The 23,279-nt window shown below is 39.9% G+C and overlaps 1 protein-coding gene across 1 annotated transcript; it reads right to left on the reverse strand.

Moving 5' to 3' along the window:
- Window positions 1-5,437: 5,437 nt before the first annotated feature.
- LOC124395472 (FERM domain-containing protein 5) lies at window positions 5,438-10,828 on the reverse strand. The gene is made up of 2 exons (XM_046863971.1): window positions 10,597-10,828; window positions 5,438-6,789 (listed from the first exon to the last, which is right to left on the reverse strand). The coding sequence occupies exons 1-2, from the start codon at window positions 10,826-10,828 to the stop codon at window positions 6,224-6,226; spliced, it is 798 nt and encodes a 265-aa protein (XP_046719927.1). The 3' UTR covers window positions 5,438-6,223.
- Window positions 10,829-23,279: the final 12,451 nt, after the last annotated feature.

Here is a 23,279-nt window from a genome sequence, read left to right on the forward strand (position 1 = left end):
TAATTTTCATAGTCATGAAAATAAAGAAAACTCTTTGAATGAGAAGGTGTGTCCAAACTTTTGGTCTGTACTGTACTGTATATATGTATGTATATATATGTATGTATATATATACATATATATATGTGTGTGTGTGTGTGTGTGTGTGTGTATATATATATATATATATATATATATATATATATATATATATATATATATATTTTTTTTTTTTCATTCAAAATTTGGTATAAATAACTATATAGAATAAAGTGTATGTGTGTGTATGTGTATATGTGTGTATATATATATATATATATATATATATATATATATATATATATATATATATAAATAGATAGATAGATAGATAGATAGATAGATAGATAGATAGATACAACTTTATTGTCATTGCATTGTACAGGTACACAGCAACGAAATGCAGTTTGGCATCTACCAGAAGTGCAAAATGTAGCAGTTGTGCAAAAGTGCAGATAAATATCTAGCATATTTACAGTGCAGATAACTATCTGGCATATTTACAGCAGTGGTATACATATGAAGTATATACAGTGAATAAATATAAAGGCTATGAAGGTTACAGATCACAGGATTATGGCAGTAAGGCGTAGCAAGCTGAATAAACAGTCTACTATATATAAAATTATATATATATATATATATATATATATATATATATATATATATATATATATATATATATATATATACATTATATATATATATATACATTATGTACACAGATTAATGTGAAATGTTGGGCAGAATGTACAGTGATGATAAGTATACATACAGATATAAAAAGTGCAGATGTAATGAGGAGTGAAAAGATATAATATGAAGTATGTACATGTATTGTACAGAGGTTATATACAGTCTTTTGTTTATGTTTGTTTTGTAGTGATTTAGCGGTGTAGTGTTGAGTTCAGTAGTGTGATGGTGGATGGAAAAAAACTGTCCCTGAACCTGCTGGTTCTGGTACGTAAGTTCCTGTATCTCCTTCTTGATGGAAGGAGGTTAAACAGTTTATGACTGGGATGTGAAGAGTCCTTGATGATGCTGTGAGCTCTGCGCAGACATCTGCTGTGGTGAAGGTGTTCAATGGCAGGTAGTGGAGTGCCAGTGATGCGTTGGGCGGTTTTGACCACCCTTTGCAGTGCTTTACGTTCACACACAGTGGAGCCTCCGTACCATACAGTGATGGAGTTGGTCAGGATGCTCTCAATGATGCAGCGGTAGAAGCTCGTTAAAATCCCCGGGGACAGATGAGATTTCTTGAGACTTCTCAAGAAGTACAGGCGTTGTTGTGCTTTTTTAACCAGAGCTGACGTGTTCTGCTGCCAGGACAGATCCTCAGAGATGTGAACTCCCAGGAACTTAAAGCTGGAGACTCGCTCTACCTCGGTTCCATTGATGTTGACTGGTAGATGTCTCCTGCTGTTGGATTTCGGAAGTCCACAATGAGCTCTTTGGTCTTTGTGGCGTTGAGAGTCAGGTTGTTGGTGGCACACCATGCTGCCAGATTACGGATCTCTTCCTGTAGGCCGATTCGTCGTTGTTGTCGATCTGGCCGACCACGGTGGTGTCATCTGCATACTTGATGAAGATGTTGGAGTTATACAGAGGAGCACAATCGTGGGTGAACAGGGAGTAGAGCAGTGGGCTCAGAACACAGCCCTGCGGTATGCCAGTGTTCAGAATTAGGGTTGAGGATACCTGGTTTCCCAACCTGACAGATTGAGGTCTGTTGGTGAGAAAGTCCAGAATCCATCTATATATATATATATATATATATATATATATATATATATATATATATATAACACAACTAAGCTATATTTAGTTGAAAAAAATCACAACTGGATGAAAGAGGTTGGTGAAACAGTATATGAATAGGCAGTGAGATGATAAATGTAGGCAACAAGAGTACCAGGAAATACAGAAACGAATGAAGAAGAATGTAGAAAAAGCCAAGGAAAAGGCATATGATGAGCTGTATAAGAAGTTGGACATTAAGGAAGAGAAAAGGATTTGAAAGATTTTGGGGCAAGTAAGGGCAATTAAGGATACAGATGGAAATAAGACAGGAAAAAAGTTCATCAGTCACACCATGAAGTTTTTTGAAAGAATAGAGGAAGCTAGGCTGAGATGAGAGGTGACCACCTGTAGGTGGCTGATTAAGGCTAGGGTGATGTGGTCATAATTTCTGTTTCTGGTAAGGACTCTTGGTGCTGTATTCTGGACTTACAGAAGCTTATTTATTAATAGAACATCCAGACAATAAAGCATTACAGTAGTCTAATCTACAGTGGTGTGAAAAAGATTTCTTAATTTTTCATGTTTTTCACACGTTTATGTTTTAGATCATCAAACTAATTAAAATATTAGTAAAAGATAAAAAGTAAACACAACATGGAGTTTTTAAATAAAGGTTTTTATTATTGAGGGAAAACAAAATCCAAAACTGCATGGCCCTGTGTGAAAAAGTGTTTGCCCCCTAAACCTAATAACTTGTTGGGCCGCCCTTAGCAGCAACAACTGCAATTAAGCGTTTGCGATAACTTTTATCTGAAATAAGAAATAATTTTTTTTAACACCACTGTAGATGTAACAAAAGCATGAACTAGTTTTTCGTTGTCCTGTAACATATTTCTCATTTTAGCAATGTTTTTAAGATATATAATAAAGCTATTCTGCAATGTTATCCACATAAGCTTCAAAGAAAAGGACAGTGTCAATAATCACGCCAAAGTCTTTTAGACACTGAGACAGAAAAGGCCATCCAGAGATGCTACCTAATCTAAAAGTTTACTTTTAGCGGCATGTGGTCCTTTTCACTTTCGTCAACATGTTAAGCTGATGTCTCTCATCTGGCTTTGCTGTGTATCTGTATACTGTGTATCTTCAGTAATGCAATGGAAGCTTTCCATGTTCACAAAAAAATTTCTCTAACAGGTAGATATATATAACGAAAGAAGCAGTGGGCCTTGCTAAACATCAAACATTTTCTCAGTGAGTGTAAAGCAGACATTTATATCAACAAACTAATAAGTCAAATAGGATATGAGCCAGGAGAGAGCTTTTTTTATTCCAACAATATCTAGTCCAGCAAGGAGAATATTATGATCAATGGTGTCCAAAGTTGCACCAAAAACAAGCAAGGAGACAGCCCTGATTAGAGGCTAATAGCAGGTCATTTACCATTTTAACCAGCACTGTCTCTGTGCTATTATGTGGCCTAAATCCCCACTGTTTCTACAAGTTGATTGGAGTCCACATGTGGTACATTCAGTTTATTGGATAAGATAAGATATACCTTTATTCGGCCCACAGTGGGGAAATTTCTGTTACAGCAGCAAAGAAAGAAATTTGCAAATATGTAAAAAAAAAAAAAAATTATAATAATAATTCATCCATTTTACAATAAGGATGTGAAACATGAAATGTGGAAAAATTGAAGCGCTGTGAATACTTTCTGGATGCACTGTATATGGTGCCTTCCACACATAATAGTCAAATCTAATTTTATATAAAAACATAAATATATTTACATGTATATAAAATATATGTACATATATTTGCACAACGCTGCTATTTGCTTTTCTGGTAGATGCTTAACTGCTTTTTGTTGCTATGAAATGATCATCTAGTTTTACCTTTGTACCTTCCTATCTACCTTTTAGCTGTCTGGATAACAAAACATCTTTAGCTTGGGAGAATAATCCTGCCTGGCACTAGATAATATTTGTAAATAATTAACGGTTGAGTTAATTATTAAAGTTTCCTAGGGATGTCATCATTACAGATGGAACTATTGTATAATGAACATATATTTGTTCACATTAAGATGGGTTTTCTTGGGAAGTTTTTTTTTTTGCCACTGTTGCCACTGGTTTGCTAATTAAGGACACACCTATAAGGAATAAACTTATATAACCTGATTTATACATTTTACATTTATATTTGTAATCTATGTATTACTTTAATTCTGCTTTGGGACAATGTACAAATTCAATTATTAAATGAAGGATTATATTTTGAGTATTTCTTTTTTGACTCTTATTAGGGCACACAATCTTTATGGAGCAGACATTTTATAGAATCAGTAGGATTAATTATGATGTATACAGCTATACTTTATGTTCAGATGCAGTTAAATGACAAAACTGAAATCAGAAAACTATATAAAAAAGCAGCAACTCAAGGTGGCTGTGAAAAAAAAAAAAAGCTTGAGAAAGCATCTCGATGAAGCAAACTCAGCATTTAGTTATTCCACTGACTGAATAATATATGCATCAAAGTATTTAAAATAATAATAATAATAATAATAATCTTAGTTTGTCTAATTACTTTTGAGCCTGAGAAATTGAGGCAATATGATTTCCTACAGTTACTGCACTATTTTTGCAATTCATGTGACAAATGGGTATAATTCTGATCATACTTTAATAATATCTTTTGTAAGAAAACAGCTTGTAAAATGATGGGCTATACGAATGACCCAGACAAATTAAATTAAGGTTTTATTATTACTATTTGCATGCAGTCAACATGTAAATAAGCATTAATAAGAGTAAACATCTATGAGCCCAACAAACAGAAGAAAACAAGTAATATCTCTGCTAACAAAACATATTACTTTATATAGGAATCTCAATGGTTAAGGCATTGGCTTCTGGATCGTAAGGTCATAGGTTTAAATCCCAGCACCATCAAGCTGCTACTGCTGGGTCCTTGAGCAAGGCCCTGAATTCTCAACTGCTCAGTTGTAAGTCGCTCTGGATAAGGGCGTGTGCTAAATGCTGTAAATGTAAATGACGTGATTATCAGTGTTTATTTAGCTGTGTACTTTGCTTGCTGTCCAGTTGTATCAGATGAAAAAGCATATTACAGAGAATTAGAAGGTTAATGCAAACTACAGGAATATATGTCCAAACTTTTAACTGGTACCACACACACACACACACACACACACACACACACACACACAAGTCAAGGGGCACAAGTCAAACAAGTCCTTTTTATTAAAGGAAAGAACAAACTTCAAGGAGGGGAACTGCATTTATTTTTCAATATATACCCCTGCTATATAAATGCTACATTTATACACTTATCCCAGCCTTTAACTAATGACTGGGAAGATTTGGCATAGAAAGATCTCGACAGATTCAGTCAATTACATTTGTGAGAGGGGGGCTGTGTATAAAAATAGTTGCAATTCCTAAATATTCCACATCTTTGTTCAACACCTTGAATTAAAACTGAAAAATTGCACTTAAATAAAATTTTCATTGCTTATATATGTACACATATATATATATATATATATATATATATATATATATATATATATATATATATATATAATGTATACACACACACACACACACACACACAGTTGTTTAAAGCTTTTATGTTTACATAAATTGAAAATACAAGTGAAATAATATTCAAATAACAAATCATACAAGAAACCTTTACATTTGTTTTTAACCAATCTGAACATAAATTATTTTAAAAGACTCAAACTAATTTTTCCATATTTCCAAAGATTGAAGATATTCACTCAGCACTCCCTGACAAACTCCCTGACAAACTCTTACACTTTTAATCTCTTATGTTTCACCTTAGAAAAAATGTGGTCTCTATCTCCAACAGCTTTGGCCTGTTTGATTGGGCTCGGTATTCTATATGTAACATTTCCTTTTCATCTTACTTCAATCCTTTAATCTTTCATCTTCATATATCATAAGATATTGCTTACAATATCATCTTATAAATACTTCTGTTATTGTACCAATGCAATATATTGTATATCAATCGCTCCACCTAAAGTGGTTTTCTTTAGGATATAACACCTTATAATAAGTTATTATGAAACAGCATTCGAGAGAAAATTCTGGGATTGCTTCAAGATAATCAAATCTATTTCACAATTTTCTTTTTTTCAACCTTACTCATGGGTTTGGAGCTTCTTGTGTCATCTTTTAAAAGATTTACCATGAATTACTAATAAATAGTAATGTAAATAATAAAAAAAATCTGTTTTATTTAAATAACCTCAGGTTATTACATGTTCCAGAAAGTAACATTAAAAGGTTAAATTAAAAGAAATAAACTCAAGCTTACTGTCCGTCTGTCTCTCTCTTTTTACCCTTTTCTCTTTCTTATTCTTTCATGCATATTTCAATTGATTGACACATTTTTGCACTTTTATTTATTCTTATTTGCTAATGAGCAAGTCTCCCACCCAGTGCAGTTTACAGGCAAAGCACCGTCGAAGAGGACAAAAGTATTCATAATGAAATTGCTTAAACTCAGGTGTTTGACGGATATTATTTAAAAAGGCCATGTCCAGATCAGACTCTGTAAGAATAAGGAGGAGCAGGAGTACAATGGTTATGAGGAGCAAACAGAGGATACTTAGGACAAATCTGTTTATGCCTTCCACCTCTGTAGGGTCAGGCACCACCAGAAGAGTGCTTTCTGTTGTTTCTGGTTCACCTGGTTCTCTTACAATTGTTGAGCTTTGCTCATCCTCCTGTTTCTCCTCAGTACTGCAGGAAGTTTCATTAGTATGACGTGTGGTCAGAATGTCTGGCTCTAAGGTAAGCTTGTTAAGTGTTGTAGGTAGAACACTGTCTGATGGGCTATAGATGTCATCAGCAATTACCTCTGCGACATTGCCGGACTCATTCACCTGGCTATGGGAATGACGAATAAATGAATCACTATGTGAGATGGACCGCACAGGTGTGGAGTGTGAACTATCCCTCAGTGATTCGAGACCTGTGATAAAAAACAAAGGAAAAAATGGACAAATAGTTTTAAAACTCCAGTGAAAAAATTTTTTTATTCACTAAAACACTTTACTGATTTTACTAAAAACAGTAAAACCAGAAAAACAGTAGCAAAGATTCTGTTTGGTTTCCTGATGATTTATGTAATTTTAAACACCATAATTACTATAAAACATTTACTAGAATATTTTGTCTTTACGCTCTATGTTGAGTTTGGTTTCACTAATAATGAACATAACTTGTAGCATTCATATTTGTCCATGTATAACGAGTTATGAGTGCAATATAAATAGAATCATTTTCTTTTTTACCAAGCCCGGATAAATAGGGAGGGTTTCGTTAGGAAGGGCATCCAGCGTAAAGACCTGTGCCAAATCAAACATGCGGATCATGAATACGGATGATACGCTGTGGCGACCCCTAATGGGAGAAGCCGAAATAAAGTTTTTTTCTTTGAGTATTAAGTGTTCATTTTGCTGTAAGAGACTTTTATTTTGAGATTCACTTTTGGTGTTATGCGGACGTCATTTTCAATTGAGCACACGTGCCTCGTCAGTTTGCTAGTGATGGAAAGTCCGATTCTTTTTTGCGAATCAGTTCTTTCGGACAGTTCGTTTCAAAGAACCGGTTCAAAAAAACAGTTCACCAGTTCTTTTACCTCATGACGTCATGCATATCCAAATATCATCTCGGTGGATGAACATACACACTAAACACATTAAAATAAAGTCATGTCTATTGCATGAGGGCATATAGCTTATCTGTTTAAATTAAATCTTATAACTGTTCCTTACATTTCGTTTTGCACTAAATCACCCAATACAGGCACTGATGTTTATGTTTTAAGTTGTTAGTAAATAAACTTACTTTTCACTTAAGTCCTCAGTTCACCTGTGCTCATATATCAGCAACGCAGAACCAGCCTTTACAGTATGTCGAACGCATCTGATTCGGAGTCCAAAAAGTGTGTGTGTGTGTGTGTGTGTGTGTGTGTGTGTGTGTGTGTATTAATATTAATGTCAGACAGCACGCGTACTGCTCGGTAGGTTGCGCATGCTCAGTATCAACAATTCGTTGGTATCAGTAGTATGTCGGACGTGTCCGAAAGAAACGGTTCTTGATACAGTAGGACGCGTACTGCTCGGTAGGTTGCGCATGCTCAGTATCAACAATTCGTTGGTATCAGTAGTATGTCGGACGTGTCCAAAAGAAACGGTTCTTGATACAGTACTGGTGACTCGAGAACAGCAGTATGTGTGTTGCTGGAAATCGGCAGGTATGCGCATGCTCAATAATGATCACTTGTTCAGCAGCGTGTTTCAGTTTAATGTGTGTACTGTTGGAGAAACTAGAGAAGAACCCCATTTTTAGGGATATCGATTTATTTTGAGTCGGATAGACGGTCATACACATTCAAAAGTGAGTAACTTGAGTAATTTTGTTGATTAGTGCTGATTTGAGACGCAAACTGTTTTGAACGATTCAGTCCGATTTGGTGAACTGGTTCGACCGGTTCACTAAAAAGAACCAGTTCAAATGAACGATTCGTTCACGAACCGGACATCACTAAAGTTTGCATTGAACATGCTGGAGGGAGGTAGGCATTTGTGTGAGCTCTTCAATTAATCAGAGAATTAAAAAGAGATTTGATTTCACTTTGTGAACAGTTCTGAGACTGATATGTTCTGTTTTATGTGCAAGTGGATTTAGAATGTGAGGATTTATCATGTGGGCCGTATGTATTTAGTGTTAATGTGCTTCTGAGTTGTTAGCCAGCTAACAAGTGTTGTATTATTCAATTCAATTCATTTTTATTTGTATAGCGCTTTTAACAATGAACATTGTCTCAAAGCAGCTTTACACAGATAATGTGGTGATTAAAAGTGAATGTTCTTTATAAGTAAGTTTGTCACTGATGAGCAAGCCGGGGGCGACTGTGGCAAAGAAAAACTCCCTGAGTTTATACAGGAATGCATTGTCACAAGGTGCCCACGAGTGATTTATCTCCTTATTGACATTAATCCACAGGCATTTCTTTCTTGAGCTCTTATTTCTCTATTGTCTTTTGTATATTTAGTATTTAAATGTTAATGTATTTTGTTCAATTGTTGCATATAATGGAGTTTGCATTGCATATGCTGGAGAGAGGAATGCATTGTCACAAGGTGCCCACGAGTGATTTATCTCCTTATTGACATTAATCCACAGGAGAGAGACGAGGAGTGTTGATTGGTGGGCGAGACTGCTAATAAACCTTCTCTGGTGAACTGAATGAAAGTGTCCTGAGCCTTTTTTGAACATAATGCAGACGAGAGTAGCACCGGTTAGCAGCAGACCAGCTACACATGCCCATATTGATTAGAGTATTGAAACTTAAAATGTATTAATTTAAGGTACAATTCAAACAGAAAATTTACAACTGATTTGCAATTAAGTTGCAATTAACTCATGACAATCATGCGATTAATCAGGTTTAAATATTTTAATCGATTAATTAATATATATTCACATTGAGAACTTTACCCAATACTTGATATGGTACATCAAAGTTATCTTACTGTATTATAATTGTAATTAAAAATAAAGAATATATTTTTAAAATAAAAATTTGCTGTAAGATTTCAATATAAGCTATTTTAAAGGAAAACATTTTTTCCAGTGTTTTTTATCTTCATGCACACATTATTTTGCCCATCTGAATGGGAATGTTATTTTATGCTTGACTTATTCTGTCAGTGCAGTTGCTTAAAAAGGAAAAAGTTTTCACTTTGGTCATATAGCAAATCATAAACTGTTATGAAATGTAGCTACTGTCAGATGCCCTGGTTTATGATATCACTTCTTTCAATCATGTTTTATTATTTTTTTTATACTAATATAACAAGCTTAGGCATCAAGCAACATGCAAGAAATGAAATTAACTATAAGATGAGGGTTTGTTAAATTATAGCTGAAGGCTGTGCTAGAGAACTCAAGAGCTTCTGATGCATTTGACACCTGATCAAATCAACAATATTCTTTAAATTATTAACAAATCAATCCTAGAAAACATTTTATTTGAAAGAAACAAAACAGGGCACTATTCCTAAAATTATTTTGTGGTGCTCAAACTTTAAATCAAAATTTGGCTTATGATCAATTTGTTTGTATGGGATTAGCTGGGGTTTAACATTCTACTGCACTTAGTCATTACATGGCCTCAGAGACATTCTGGTTTTACATTTAATCCCCCGACCAAAAAAAAAGATTAATAGAGGATTGGTTGATGGATGGTTGCTTAAGCAACAGTTTATATGAACTATCCATTTAAACATTTAACTGTTCAAAGTGGCAACACAGTCATTGCGGGGAAAAAAATCTAAATTGTGTGAAATGATTTGTTCTCATTCTACTTCTAGGGATATTTTTTGGTTAGAACATAAGGAACGCAAGTTACACTCAATGAATCGGTTTAGTTCAATTTGTATAGTGCTTTATCACTGGACATTGCCTCAAAGCAGTAAGAGTTTAATTAAACAAATTTATTCTGTAATGGGTTATATTACTTCCTACAAGAAAACATAATTAAACTACAAGATGGTACTTTCTTCTATATCATGTATTATTACTAAACCAAACAAAATCTACTACCCATTCTTACCTTTGTATACAAACATCAACGTATTTAACTCTACAAATAATTAATTTCAAGCCACATATTTAATGACAGTAAAATCTTACATTGCTGTGTGCTTTTAAATACACAGCCCGAATGTACTTGAAACAATTTTGAAAAAAAAAAAATCAAGCACTGCACCTGAGCTTGTGCTGGAAAATACATGCAGCTGTGGTGTTGCAGACAGAGGAAATGTCTGCAGAGGCTCTTGCTGACTGGTAATGGCTGGGTAAAGAGGCAGCACTCCCAGGGCCTTTCCCAACAGTCGTGGCCCCAGACTGAGTACGCGCACTTTCACATCCCGGTAGCAGTGGTTAATCATGCGCAGGTGCACATTAACCCTGGTATTGATTCGGATTAGGCACTTAACCATAATACCACAGAAGAAAAATTTTGTTGGTATGTAGTGTCTGTGATATATATATATATATATATATATATATATATATATATATATATATATATATATATAAAAGAGAGAGAGCGAGAGTTCCAACACTGTTACTGGTGCCTGTAGGTCTGCCTGTAGTCTTGACTTCTTAGCTAAGTGAGAGGAGGCAAAGAAGGGTACTCACACATGATCTGGGCTCTTTTTTTCCTCATAGCCGATGACTTAAATGGAGAATGAGTCTATGGCTATTTTCAGACAGCTTGGTATTAATACACCAGGAAGGTAAGGAGTCAGCACATATTCGATATATGCTGTTCCCTCTTCACTTATTCTTAACTTCACATGAGCTTTGCATTACTTTTGTGGATATTTTGGTTCAACAAAACAGAACCTGAGACAAGTTCTGGTTATGCAGGTATCTGTTGTTTAGGCCCAGGACCAGGAAGATTCAGGAGTAGCTTATGTATGTTAGCACTTAGTAGAATGGTCCTTGGCACTGAATGACACAAACATCTGTTTCTCGAGGACAAAGCTCAAATTACATCTTGCCTGTGTGTTTTTTGTTTGTTGTTTATTTCTTTGTGTGTGTGTGTGTGTGTGTGTGTGTGTGTGTGTGTGTGTGTGTGTGTGTGTGTGTAAAATGTATTATGACAAGTGACAATTTAAAGCTTTCATAGATATTTACATGTATGCATCTACTAACTAAATGGCTAAAAATGGTGGTTAATTTTTCATAGGTACAGGCTGTTAAGTCTGGAGTTCTGTCTGTTCTGAAACATACACAGCGATAAATTGGTGCTATTACATTGCAATTATTTGAATAGATTTTAGTAAATAGTCACCAGAGAGTAAACAATAGAGAATCAAGCATATGTTTTTTACTAACTGTTAAAGATCCTTCCCTTCGTTTGTGGTAGCACAAAGCAAGCATATAGCACATAATGGCTGCACCATTTACATTTACATTTGCGGCATTAAGCAGACGCCCTTATTCAGAGTGACGTACAAAAGTGCTTCTCTGTCGCTGTCTTATTATTATGTTCATTGTGTCCTGGTGTTTTGATTGTGCTTTCATTATCTCATTCACATATTGATGTTGCTAATTGCCAGACCTTTGCTATTTATGTGTATGTGTTTGCCTAAAAATGTAGCTTGCCAGCTAATTTAATGAACAAAGCCACTTTTGCTATTCTGTGCTTTCATCACACACACAATACCTCTAAGAGTAAAGCTATTGGTGTTAACTATTTGTTCCATCCAACAATATATTTCAAATTTTTTTATCTTCTCCATAGCGTCAACTCGATCTTGTCAATTTATCAAAATTACCACAATTGCTATTTAAGCGAAATGATAAGTCAAATTCATCCACTTATCTAAGTAAGGTAAATGTTTACAATAGCTGTTACTATTGTCTATAATGTAGTTGTTGGATTATTGCTGGACTGAACAATCACATTTACGATCATGTTTAAAGGTAAATATTATACAGTTGTCAGTAAATTAAATACAAAAAATATACCCTCAATTTAAAAAAGTTTGAAAAAATTTAAATAAAAACAAAGCAATGATTTGCAAATCAATATAAACCCATATTTTTTTCACAATAAGACATAGAAAACTTGGTAGCATTCTGCAGTCCAAAGCTCCCTCCACGAGTAGGTCATATGCCACGAGATGGCACCTGTTCTGTCAGAAAGTTCAGGGAATAGGATCCAAGGCAGATGCAAAAAGAGCAGGGGAGAAAAGCTGTGCAGAGCTGAATCGGGAAGCGGATTCAGGGAGCGGATTCAGGGAGCCGATGTGCGTGGAGGGTGAGGATGCCGAGCCGGAAATTAGGGACGCGTTCAGCACGAGCAGAGCCGAGCCGGAAACCGGAGCGTGTTCGGCGCGAGCCGGAAACCGAAACGCACGTTCAGCACGAGCAGAGCCGAGCCAGAAACCGGAGCGCATTCAGCGCGAGCAGAGCAGAGCCGAGCCGGAAACTGGAGCGCGTTCAGCGTGAGCCGAGCCGAGCCGGAAACCGGAGGACAGAATGGTCAGGTCAGAAACAAAAGAACAAACAAAACAGAGATACGCTGGAGAGTGATCAGGGCAAGCCTAAAGACAATCTGGCACTGTCTGGAGGATTCAGGCGTCCTTATAAGTGCCCGAAAATTAGACACCATTTCCGTGCAGCTGGGTGGGAGGGGGCGTTTCCTCGGTGATTGAGGCGGTAATGCCTGAAGTGCTCAAGCAGACTGACAGTACCCCCCCGTCCAGGGCGCCCCGGGCGCCCCAACAGGCTGCCCTGGGTGGGCCCAATGAAAGCCAGCAATCAGGTCAGGGTCCAGGATAAAGCGTGAGGGGACCCAGGAGCGTTCCTTAGGACCATAGCCCTCCCAATCCACAAGGTACTGAAGGCCCCTACCACGACGACGGGAGCGGAGCAGGCAGCGCACGGTGTAGGCAGGACCCCCATCAATGACCCGGGCGGATGGAGGGGGTCTGGCGGAGGGCACCAGGGAGCAGGCCCGAACGGGTCGAACCCTAGACACATGAAATGTAGGGTGGACCCAGAGCGCCCTGGGGAGCCTGAGTCGGAGGGCCACGGGATTGACGACCTTGGAAATGGGGAAGGGGCTGATGAAGCGTGGGGCGAGCTTCCGACAGGTGGCGCTAAGAGGAAGGTCTCGAGTAGAGAGCCATACACGTTGCCCGGCACGGTAGTGGGGGGCTAGGCGCCGCTTACGGTTGGCCCCCTGGCAAACCGTGTACCATCTTGAAGGGCGCAAGTCCTGTGGCAGCAGTGGGAAGTGTGTTATGGGCATACTCAATCCACAAAAGTTTGTCAGACCAGGAGGAGGGTTCCCGACTGCAAAGGAGGCGGAGACCAGTTTCAAGATCCTGGTTGAGTCTCTCGGTCTGTCCGTTCGTCTGGGGGTGAAACCCAGATGAGAGGCTGGTCAAGATGCCCAGGAGGCGGCAGAACTCCCTCCAAAACTGAGCAGAGAATTGGGGTCCGCGGTCCGAGACGATATCTCTGGGAAAACCATGGAGGCGAAATATGTGCTGGAGGGCCTTGGCAGATGGCAGCTTGGGTAGAGCGATGAAGTGGCCCATCTTAGAAAACCGATCAATGACTGTCATGACGACCATGTTGCCATTGGAAACGGGCAGCCCGGTAACAAAGTCCATGGCGATGTGCAACCACGGGCGTTTGAGCATGTCACGGAGGACCTCGTTGACTAGAGCCTGAAAGACGGCCGGGGCGTTGGTTAGGCCGAACGGCATGACGAGGTACTCGTAATGACCGGCTGGGGTATTGAAGGCGGTCTTCCATTCATCCCCCTCCCTGATACGCACCAGGTGGTATGAGTTGCGTAGATCCAGCTTAGTGAAGATCGTGGCACCATGCAGGAGCTCGAACGCCGAGGCCATAAGCGGCAAGGGGTAACAGTTCCGGACAGTGATCGCATTAAGACCCCGGTAGTCAATACATGGGCGTAGGGACTTATCCTTCTTTTCGACAAAGAAGACCAGGATAGCCCCTGGATATACTGGTTCATGGCAGTCTTCTCTGGGGCGGATAACTGATACAGGCGCCCCCTAGGGGGACTGGCTCCGGGGAGCAGTTTGATGGCACAGTCGAAGTGCCGGTGGGGAGGCAGGGAGGTAGCCAAGGCCTTACTGAACACGCGCGCAAGGCCATGATAGATCTCAGAAACCGATGCTAAATCGGAGTGCTCAGGAGTGACAGCCGGCAGTGGTTTGGGTGGAGGGAGAGCAAGGCAGTGGCTGAAGCAATGCACACCCCAATCCAGAATATGCCCTGTCATCCAATCAACACGTGGGTTGTGTTTCTGAAGCCAAGGGAATCTGAGCATAATGGGGGCTTGGGGAGACCAGAAAGGAAAGCCACTTCTGATGTCGTTCCCCCACTGACATGAGTAGAGGCTTAGTGTGGTGCGTGGCCTGGCCTAAAAGGCTGCAGTCCAGGGCTCTGATCAGCAGAGCTTCAGGTAGGGGTTCCATGGAAACCCAGCAACTGCTGGTATGCCTCTACTGCAGAGGCATAGACCTAGAGACCGACGTTTCTCCTTCTCAGCGGGGGTCAGGTGGTGGTGTCCTATCTCCATGGCTTGCGGCGGAGAGAAAGAACGGGTGCCAGAACCCGAAACACGAGGTGGGGAACTGCTCGCAGTTAAAGGACTGTGAGGATCTAGGCTCTGAGCGAGGTAACCACGCTCCCGGCGGCGTTCCTTTATGCGCCGATCGATGCGTGTAGCCAACGAGATCAGTGAATACAGATCCTGGGGTGGATCACGAGCGGGAAGTTCGTCCTTAACGGCAGAGGAGAGGCCCTGGAGGAAAGTATCGTAAAGTGCAATGCGATCCCATTCTGGAACTCTGCAACCGAGCGATGCCCCTGTGCGGCCAAGACCAGGGAGCGGGCGGCATCTTGGCGTGGCGTAGATGTGCCGAAGACCTTTCCGAGTTCGGCAGAAAAGGCGGTGAACGATCTGCAGTCGGCTGATTGACTTTCCCACTCCGCAGTGGCCCACCTTAGGGCTTGGCCTGACAGGAGGGAAATGACGTAGGCCACCTTGGAGGCTCTGTACCGAATTGGGAGGGCTGCATCCTAAAAATCCGGTCGCACTGCATAATAAACGAGCGGCAGGAGTCAGGGTCGCCTGAAAACCTGGCTGGCTGCGCGAGCTGAGGCTCACGCATAGCTGAAGGGGCAGTAGGTGGAGCAGGGGATGATGACGGCGGAGCACCTGTGGTGAGTCGGTCACCAAAACGTGTGCGCAAAAATCCCATGATTTCCTGCACGCCTGTAGAGAGGTTTTGGATTTGTTGCTCCTGCGCCGCTTGTCGGCGAGACAAGGCTGTTAAAGTGGCACTAGAGGCAGGTACATCCACGGGATCCAAGTATGGCCAGATTGTTCTGTCCGAAAGTTAAGGTTATAGGATCCAAGGCAGATGCAAAAAAAGCAGGGGAGAAAAGCTGTGCAGAGCTGAATCGGGAAGCTGATTCAGGGAACCGATTCAGGGAGCCGATTCGGGGAGCCGATTCGGGGAGCTGATTCAGGTAGCCGATGTGCGCGGAGGATGAGGATGCCGAGCCGGAAGTCGGGGCGCATTCAGCGTGAGCCGGAAACGGAAACGGAAACACACGTTTAGCGCGAGCAGAGCCGAGCCGGAAACCGGAGCGCGTTCAGCGCGAGCAGAGCCGAGCCGGAAACCGGAGCGCGTTTAGAGCGAGCCGTGCCGAGCCGAGCCGGAAACCGGAGGACAGAATGGTCAGGTCAGAAACAAAAGAACAAACAAAACAGCTGGTTGGGAGGGGGCGTTTCCTCAGTGATTGCCTCGGTAATGCCTGAAGTGCTCAAGCGGGCTGACATGTTCACTTCGTGGTGCGCCCAGGCACCGTTTGGACCCAGTCCACTGGCCAGTTGGTTCAGTGCTGGAGTTTCTGCAGGAGCAGTCCGTAAAAGGGCTGGCTCCATCCACCATCAAAGTCTACACGTTCTCCGTTTTGGCTTATCACGCCCCCGTGTCGGGGCATTCATGGGGCAGAGACCCGCTCCCGAAGCGTTTTCTCTGCGCCACACGGATTCCTGATGGGCACTCTTCGAGGAGGGTGCCCTCACTCCTCGTGGTTCTGGCTCTTTTGCTGAGGCAGGGCGGTGTGCTAATTCCTGGGATTTGCAGATAGACAAGATGGTTCAAGACATGCTTGTCCCTTTCCCTTACCTTACCTGCCTGGTCCAGCACTTGTTCCCAGGCTTTGGAAGCACGCCTTTCAGTGGATTATTTCCCCTGTGATCACGCAGCTCCGCCTCTCATCCTTTGAATCGAAGTTGAGGAGTCTAGATTTCTGCAACACAATCTCCATGTAGGGGTCTACCGTTCTTTCCAGACCTGCACACTGAGGTGTCTAGGTCCTGGGCAAAGCCTTTTTCAGCCCACCCCTTTATCCCCAAACCAGCTTTATACTCTAAAGTTATGGGGCTAAATGAACATGTTTATGAGGCAATATTTTTCTCCTCATTGTTTGCCATTTTCAGCCCATCAACCTATTTCTTGTCATAACTAGTTTCGAGTCCTTACCTGCACCTTGACATAGCATACAGCATTGTCTTTTTGCTATTATGCAACTATTATGTATACTTTCTTCTTTCTAGACCTCACTGATGCCTATCCTGATGCATACCCTCTGGATGGAGTTCTTTTTATCTAGACACTATTTGTTGCTTCTGAAGATGGCTTCCCATGAACATACAATACAAGAAAAACCTGGCCTGTTTATTTTGGGTCTTTTAGCGTTTCAGTTGATGTTCTATGTTCTGAAAAGTTCCTTTTTAAAGTCCATGTTCATCATTTCCACAAAAGTCAAACTCTAAACTAAACATTTGTCAATTTTCTGCTTATTTTTTATACATATTCAAAAGGTAAGCAAGTGAAACAAACAAAAAAAGCAGATTAGCTGAATGAAGCAGTCAGTGCATAAAAAACAAAACTACTTACATTACTACTTTTAACTTACAAAACTACTATACATTTTACCTGCTGGCTTTTGCGGGCGAGAGCGGGATAAAACTTAAATATTGCAGGTGGGAGAAAATAAAATATTTTTGCAAAAGTAGGATAAATCCCACGCAGGTCTCTACCTGCGGACGGGAGTGGGACAGTGGGACATTGTGGGCAGAAGCGGGTAAAAATAACATATCCGTATCCGAAAGATCCGTCCCATACAGGTCTCTAGATTGGTGCATGTCATTGCTAATGTTGGTTGACACTAGCAAACTGCTCGTAACTAGTTAGTGATTATGCTAATAATAATGGTGTCCTATTAAAAAGACCACCTGTTTGATGTAAATAGAGACATGACTATATTCAGTCTCAAAATTATTATCCAAGTTCAGTTGTTTTAACCCTCTGGAGTCTGAATTGCCGCCGGCGCCCAAACATGCTTTTTTTTCAGATGCCAGCAAAAAGAGCTTAAACTGCTCGGTCATATTTGATCAAACATGTCAAAGTAATACATCATTTAAATCTGTAAAGGGTCTACTTTCATTTGTGTATGCACACACGGAAATAAAAAATATATCTTTAGACAGCTTAAAGTGTGTAGTTTCAGAATAAGTCTGTGAAATAAAAAACATATGTTTCCAATGAATATAAATCATGTGAAACCAAGTAGAGGCACAGATTTTCCACCGCAGCTCATTATCTGATAATGAGCTGCGAGCGGACACGCCCCCCCGCTATTCACAGGTAAAACAGTTCACACGTTGAGTCACACACACACACACACACACGCCCCCCGGACAGTGGCATAAAACAATGCCAGAGAATTTACCTTTTCATCTGAAGAAGATTGTGATTCCGACGAGGAGTGTTTGTATTTTGAAGAGCGAGGACTTTCCAGCAAGTTGCTACGATGAGTAAGTTATTTAGTCTTACATTCTGATCATATAAAACTCATATTGTTTGTAGACATCTCTGCCTCACTTTTGTCAGCATTGCCTTTTAATGTTACAACAAATATACGCCAATATCTGCTTACTTGTAACATGAACTGTTTGTAATTGTATGCCCTAAATATTGTTGACGTTATATAAAGTTATATTTTAGCCTCAGTTCAGTTTTGGTTAGTGTCACTTATTATCTTGAAAGGCTGTTATGTAGTGTTAGCTAGCAGAGATGTTCCGGAATGCTGAGGTGTAAATGCTATATGCACAATGCATGCTAACAAATATATATTGTTCAAGTGTATTCATCAAAAATACTGAAAAATATATTGTTTGGTTATTTTTAGGAATGTGGCTGCATCACCCCTGCCTTCACTGGAAACTCACACCAGGCCACGCAGGTGTCTCTCCATTTTGAGTTCGACCGAGAATCATCCTGAGTAAGTACATATTTTATATTTTCTTAAATTATATTTAGTTTGAATCATTATTATATTATTATATGTCATATGCAAACAACTTTATCAATGACAATATTATTTGCTCAGCTGTAAATGGTGATAGTGTAAATGTCTGAGATGCATTATGGTCTATGGCCCATTAACAAACATTTATCTGTCCTATTGTCTGTCTATCTCTCACAGAACAACCTCCATGATCCGAACCAGTCTGGGTTCAAAGTGGCACATTCCACAGAGACGGCCCTTTTGGCTGTTTCTGAGAAACTACATGCTGCTCGGTCAGCCAAGCTGTCATCTGTACTTATCTTTCTGGACCTTTCAGCAGCATTTGACACAGTCAACCACAAGACACTTTTGTCAACCCTCAAGAGCCTTGTTATCTGCGGAACAGCATGGGAATGGTTTGCTTCCTACCTGGAAGGTCGCTCATACCAGGTAACATGGAGGGGATCCACATCTGCCCCATGCAGACTCACCACTGGTGTCCCACAAGGCTCTGTACTTGGTCCCCTCCTTTTCTCCCTCTATACCCACTCCATTGGTGAAGTCATATCCTCACATGGGTTTTCTTATCACTGCTATGCAGATGACACTCAACTCATCTTTTCTTTCCCTCCATCAGATACCACAGCTTCCGCTCAGATCTCAGCATGCTTGTCAGACATATCTTTATGGATGAGTGCTCACCAACTTAAACTCAACCCCAGCAAAACAGAACTGCTGGTCATCCCAGGTGATTCATCCCCAGGTCAAGATCTCCAAATAACACTTCATGACTCTCTGCTCTCCCCTTCAGCCACTGCTCGTAACCTTGGGGTAACTATGGACAATGAACTGTCTTTTTTCCCACATGTCGCTAATGTTGCTCGTTCTTGTCGATTTCTTCTCTATAACATCCGAAGGATTTGACCATTTCTGTCCATACAGGCTGCCCAGGTGCTTGTTCAGTCTCTTGTCATTTCAAGACTTGACTACTGCAACTCTCTGCTGGCAGGTCTCCCCCTGAACGCTATTCGTCCACTGCAAATGATCCAAAACGCAGCGGCACGACTTGTGTTCAATCAGCCCAAGTTTTCCCACACCACCCCACTGCTGCGCTCCCTTCACTGGCTTCCAGTAGCTGCACGTATCAGATTCAAAACACTGATCCTTGCCTACAAGGCCAAAAATGGACCAGCACCATCTTACCTCAGTGACCTCATCACATCTCGCACTGCACCACGCTGTCTGAGATCCTCCAGCACTGCTCGACTGGTACCACCTTCTCTCAGAATGAGAGGTAAGTACACTTCAAGGCTCTTCTCTGTTCTGGCACCGAGGTGGTGGAATGAATTTCCCCTAGATGTCCGTACAGCAGAGTCCCTGATTATCTTTAAGCAATGACTGAAGACCTACCTCTTCCTGAAATACCTAAATTAGCACTTTCCAAGTCTGTAGAATTCGAGTTATATTTATATTAAGTTTGTAATCTTGCGTACCAGTGTAGATTTATTCATTACTAGAGATTTAAAGCACTTTTGTACGTCGCTCTGGATAAGGGCGCCTGCTAAATGCAGCAAATGTAATTGTAAATGTAAAAATCTATTGCCCATCAAAAAATAGCCCTATAGGCTGTACAATGCACGCTAACAAATATATATTGTTCAAGTTTATTCATCATCCTAAAATATATTGTTTGATTCTATTTTTAGAAATGTGGCTGCATCACCCCTGCCTTCACTGAAAACTCCAGGCCACGCAGGCGTTGCTCCATTTTGAGTTCGACTGAGAATCATCCTGAGTAAGTACATATTTTATATTTTCTTAAATTATATTTAGTTTGAATCATTATTGCATTGTATGACATATGCAAACAACTTTACCAATGACACAATTAGTGATGTGTGTATGTGTGTGTGTTTCATAAACAGATGTGATCAAGCACCTGCTCCAAAAATTATGACAATTATGTCAAGGGACAGATACAGGACAATTTCGTGGAATGTACACATGAGTCATATCTCTTTTTACATCAGACAGGTGGACCACCAGTGACTCGGTTCCCTCCTTTGTTATGCTTTGCTAGGCCTTCACTGCAACTGCCCGTAGTTCATTCATGGGTTCTTTTGTCTATGTGATTGACTCATCCTTTGCAGAACATTCCACTTCTTTACCTTTAAGTTTTCTTGCGTACTTTTGCTAACATTTGCAGAATGTTTTGGGTCACTGTTCCTGGTATATCTCTAATGGATTTGTTTTGTTTTTGAAGCCTGTTCACTTGTATGTAGAGCTCCTTGCATGGAGACCACATATTGTGGGTTCACAGCAATAGTAAGGTAATAGTATTAGTAATAGTATTAGTAATTAGCATAGTTATGTGCGACTTATTGGAAATTGTGATAACTGAATTTTTATTTGTTTAATTTTATTTTTTACAGAAACAAATTACTGCAAATGGCAATCAATGCTAACATTGACAAAACTAGATATATATAAAATTGTATAGTATAAATTGTAAATAAAAAAAGAAATGCAATAATTTACAAATTTCATAAACTTATATTTTATTCACAATATCAGATGTTGAAAGTGAGACATTTTGAAATGTCATGCCAAATATTGGCACATTTTGTATTCCATGAGAGCTACACATTCCAAAAAAGTTGGAACAGGTAGCAATAAGAGGCTGGAAAAGTTAAATGTACATATAAGGAACAGCTGGAGGACCCATTTGCAACTTATTAGGTCAATTGGCATCATGATTGGGTATAAAAAGAGCCTCTTTGAGTGGCAGTGTCGCTCAGAAGTCAAGATGGGCAGAGGATCACCAATTCCCCCAATGCTTCTGCGAAAAATAGTGGAGCAATATCAGAAAGGAGTTTCACAGAGAAAAATTGCAAAGAGTTTAAAGTTATCATCATCTACCCTGCATACTATCATCCAAAGATTCAGAGAAATTGAAACAATCTATGTGCGTAAGGGTCAAGGCTGGAAAGCCATACTGGATGCGTGTGATCTTCAGGCCCTTAGACGGCACTGCATCACATACAGGAATGCTACTGTAGTGGAAAACACAACATGGGCTCAGGAATACTTTGTAGTTTTGGAAAACATTGTCGGTGAACACAATCCACCGTGCCATTCGCCGTTGCCGGCTAAAAGTCTATAGGTCAAAAAGAGAAGATATATCTAAACATGATCCAAAAGCGCAGACTTTTTCTTTGGGCCAGGGCTAATTTAAAATAGACTGTGGCAAAGTGAAAAACTTTTCTGTAGTCAGACTATTAAAAATTTGAAGTTCTTTTTGGAAAACTGGGACGCCATGTCATCCGGACTAAAGAGGATAAGGACAACCCAAGTTGTTATCAGCGCTCACTTCAGAAGCCTGCATCTATGATGGTATGGGATTGCATGAGTGCATGTGGCGTGTTTCCATACACATCTGGAAAGGCACCATCAATGCTAAAGGTATATCCAAGTTCTAGAACAACATATGCTTCCATCCAGACCTCGTCTTTTTCAGGGAAGACCTTGCATTTTCCAACATGACAATACCAGACCACATACTGCATCAATTACAACATCATGGCTGCATAGAAGAAGGATCCGGGTACTGAAATGGCCAGCCTGCAGCCCAGATCTTTAACCCATAGAAAACATTTGGCGCATCATAAAGTGGAAGATGCGACAAAGAAGACCTGCGACGTTGAGCAACTAGAAGCCTGTATTAGACAAGAATGGGACAACATTCCTATTCCCAAACTTGATCAACTTGTCTCCTCAGTCCCCAGACGTTTGCAGACAGTTATAAAAAGAAGAGGAGATGCCACACAGTGGGAAACATGGCCTTGTCTAAACTTTTTCGAGATGTGTTGTTGCCATGCAATTTAAAATCAACTTATTTTTCCATTAAAATTATACATTTTTTCAGTTTAAACATTTGATATGTCATCTATATTGTATTCTGAATAAAATAATAAAAATCTTAAACTTCCACATCATTGCATTCTGTTTTTATTCACAATTTGTACAGTGTCACAACTTTTTTGGAATCGGGTTGTAGTAAAAAAGAAGCAAGAGGCTGGCTCGAGGTTATAAAAGCTTGTCATTTGATAATCATGTCAGGGATATATTTGCTTTTTTGTTGTGACAGGTTAAGTGATATGGTAATTATTGTAGTACAATTAATGTCCAGGCTAGATTTTTTTTTGAGACTCAGAACCCTACATTTGGTCCTGGCTTCTCTATGTTGAAAAGTAAGTAAATTAAGATTTATCAAACAACACAACCAGAAACACTACAACACACGATAAAACACATATTAAAGACTGACAAGTTGTCAGGATTTACTGTTCATATAATAGGTACATCTTATTAAATTAATTTCTTTTTATCTTAACCCCTCCCTAAGCATATGAGTTAAACTTCCAGAAAATATGATAAGATTAGAGCGATAGAACATGACATCACAACCCTGCAGTTAATTAGTAATAAGATCCTACTAAAAGCTCTGACTATTCTTGCTAATAAATG

Source organism: Silurus meridionalis, chromosome 13 (genome assembly GCF_014805685.1).
Source record: "Silurus meridionalis isolate SWU-2019-XX chromosome 13, ASM1480568v1, whole genome shotgun sequence".
NCBI lineage: Eukaryota > Metazoa > Chordata > Actinopteri > Siluriformes > Siluridae > Silurus > Silurus meridionalis.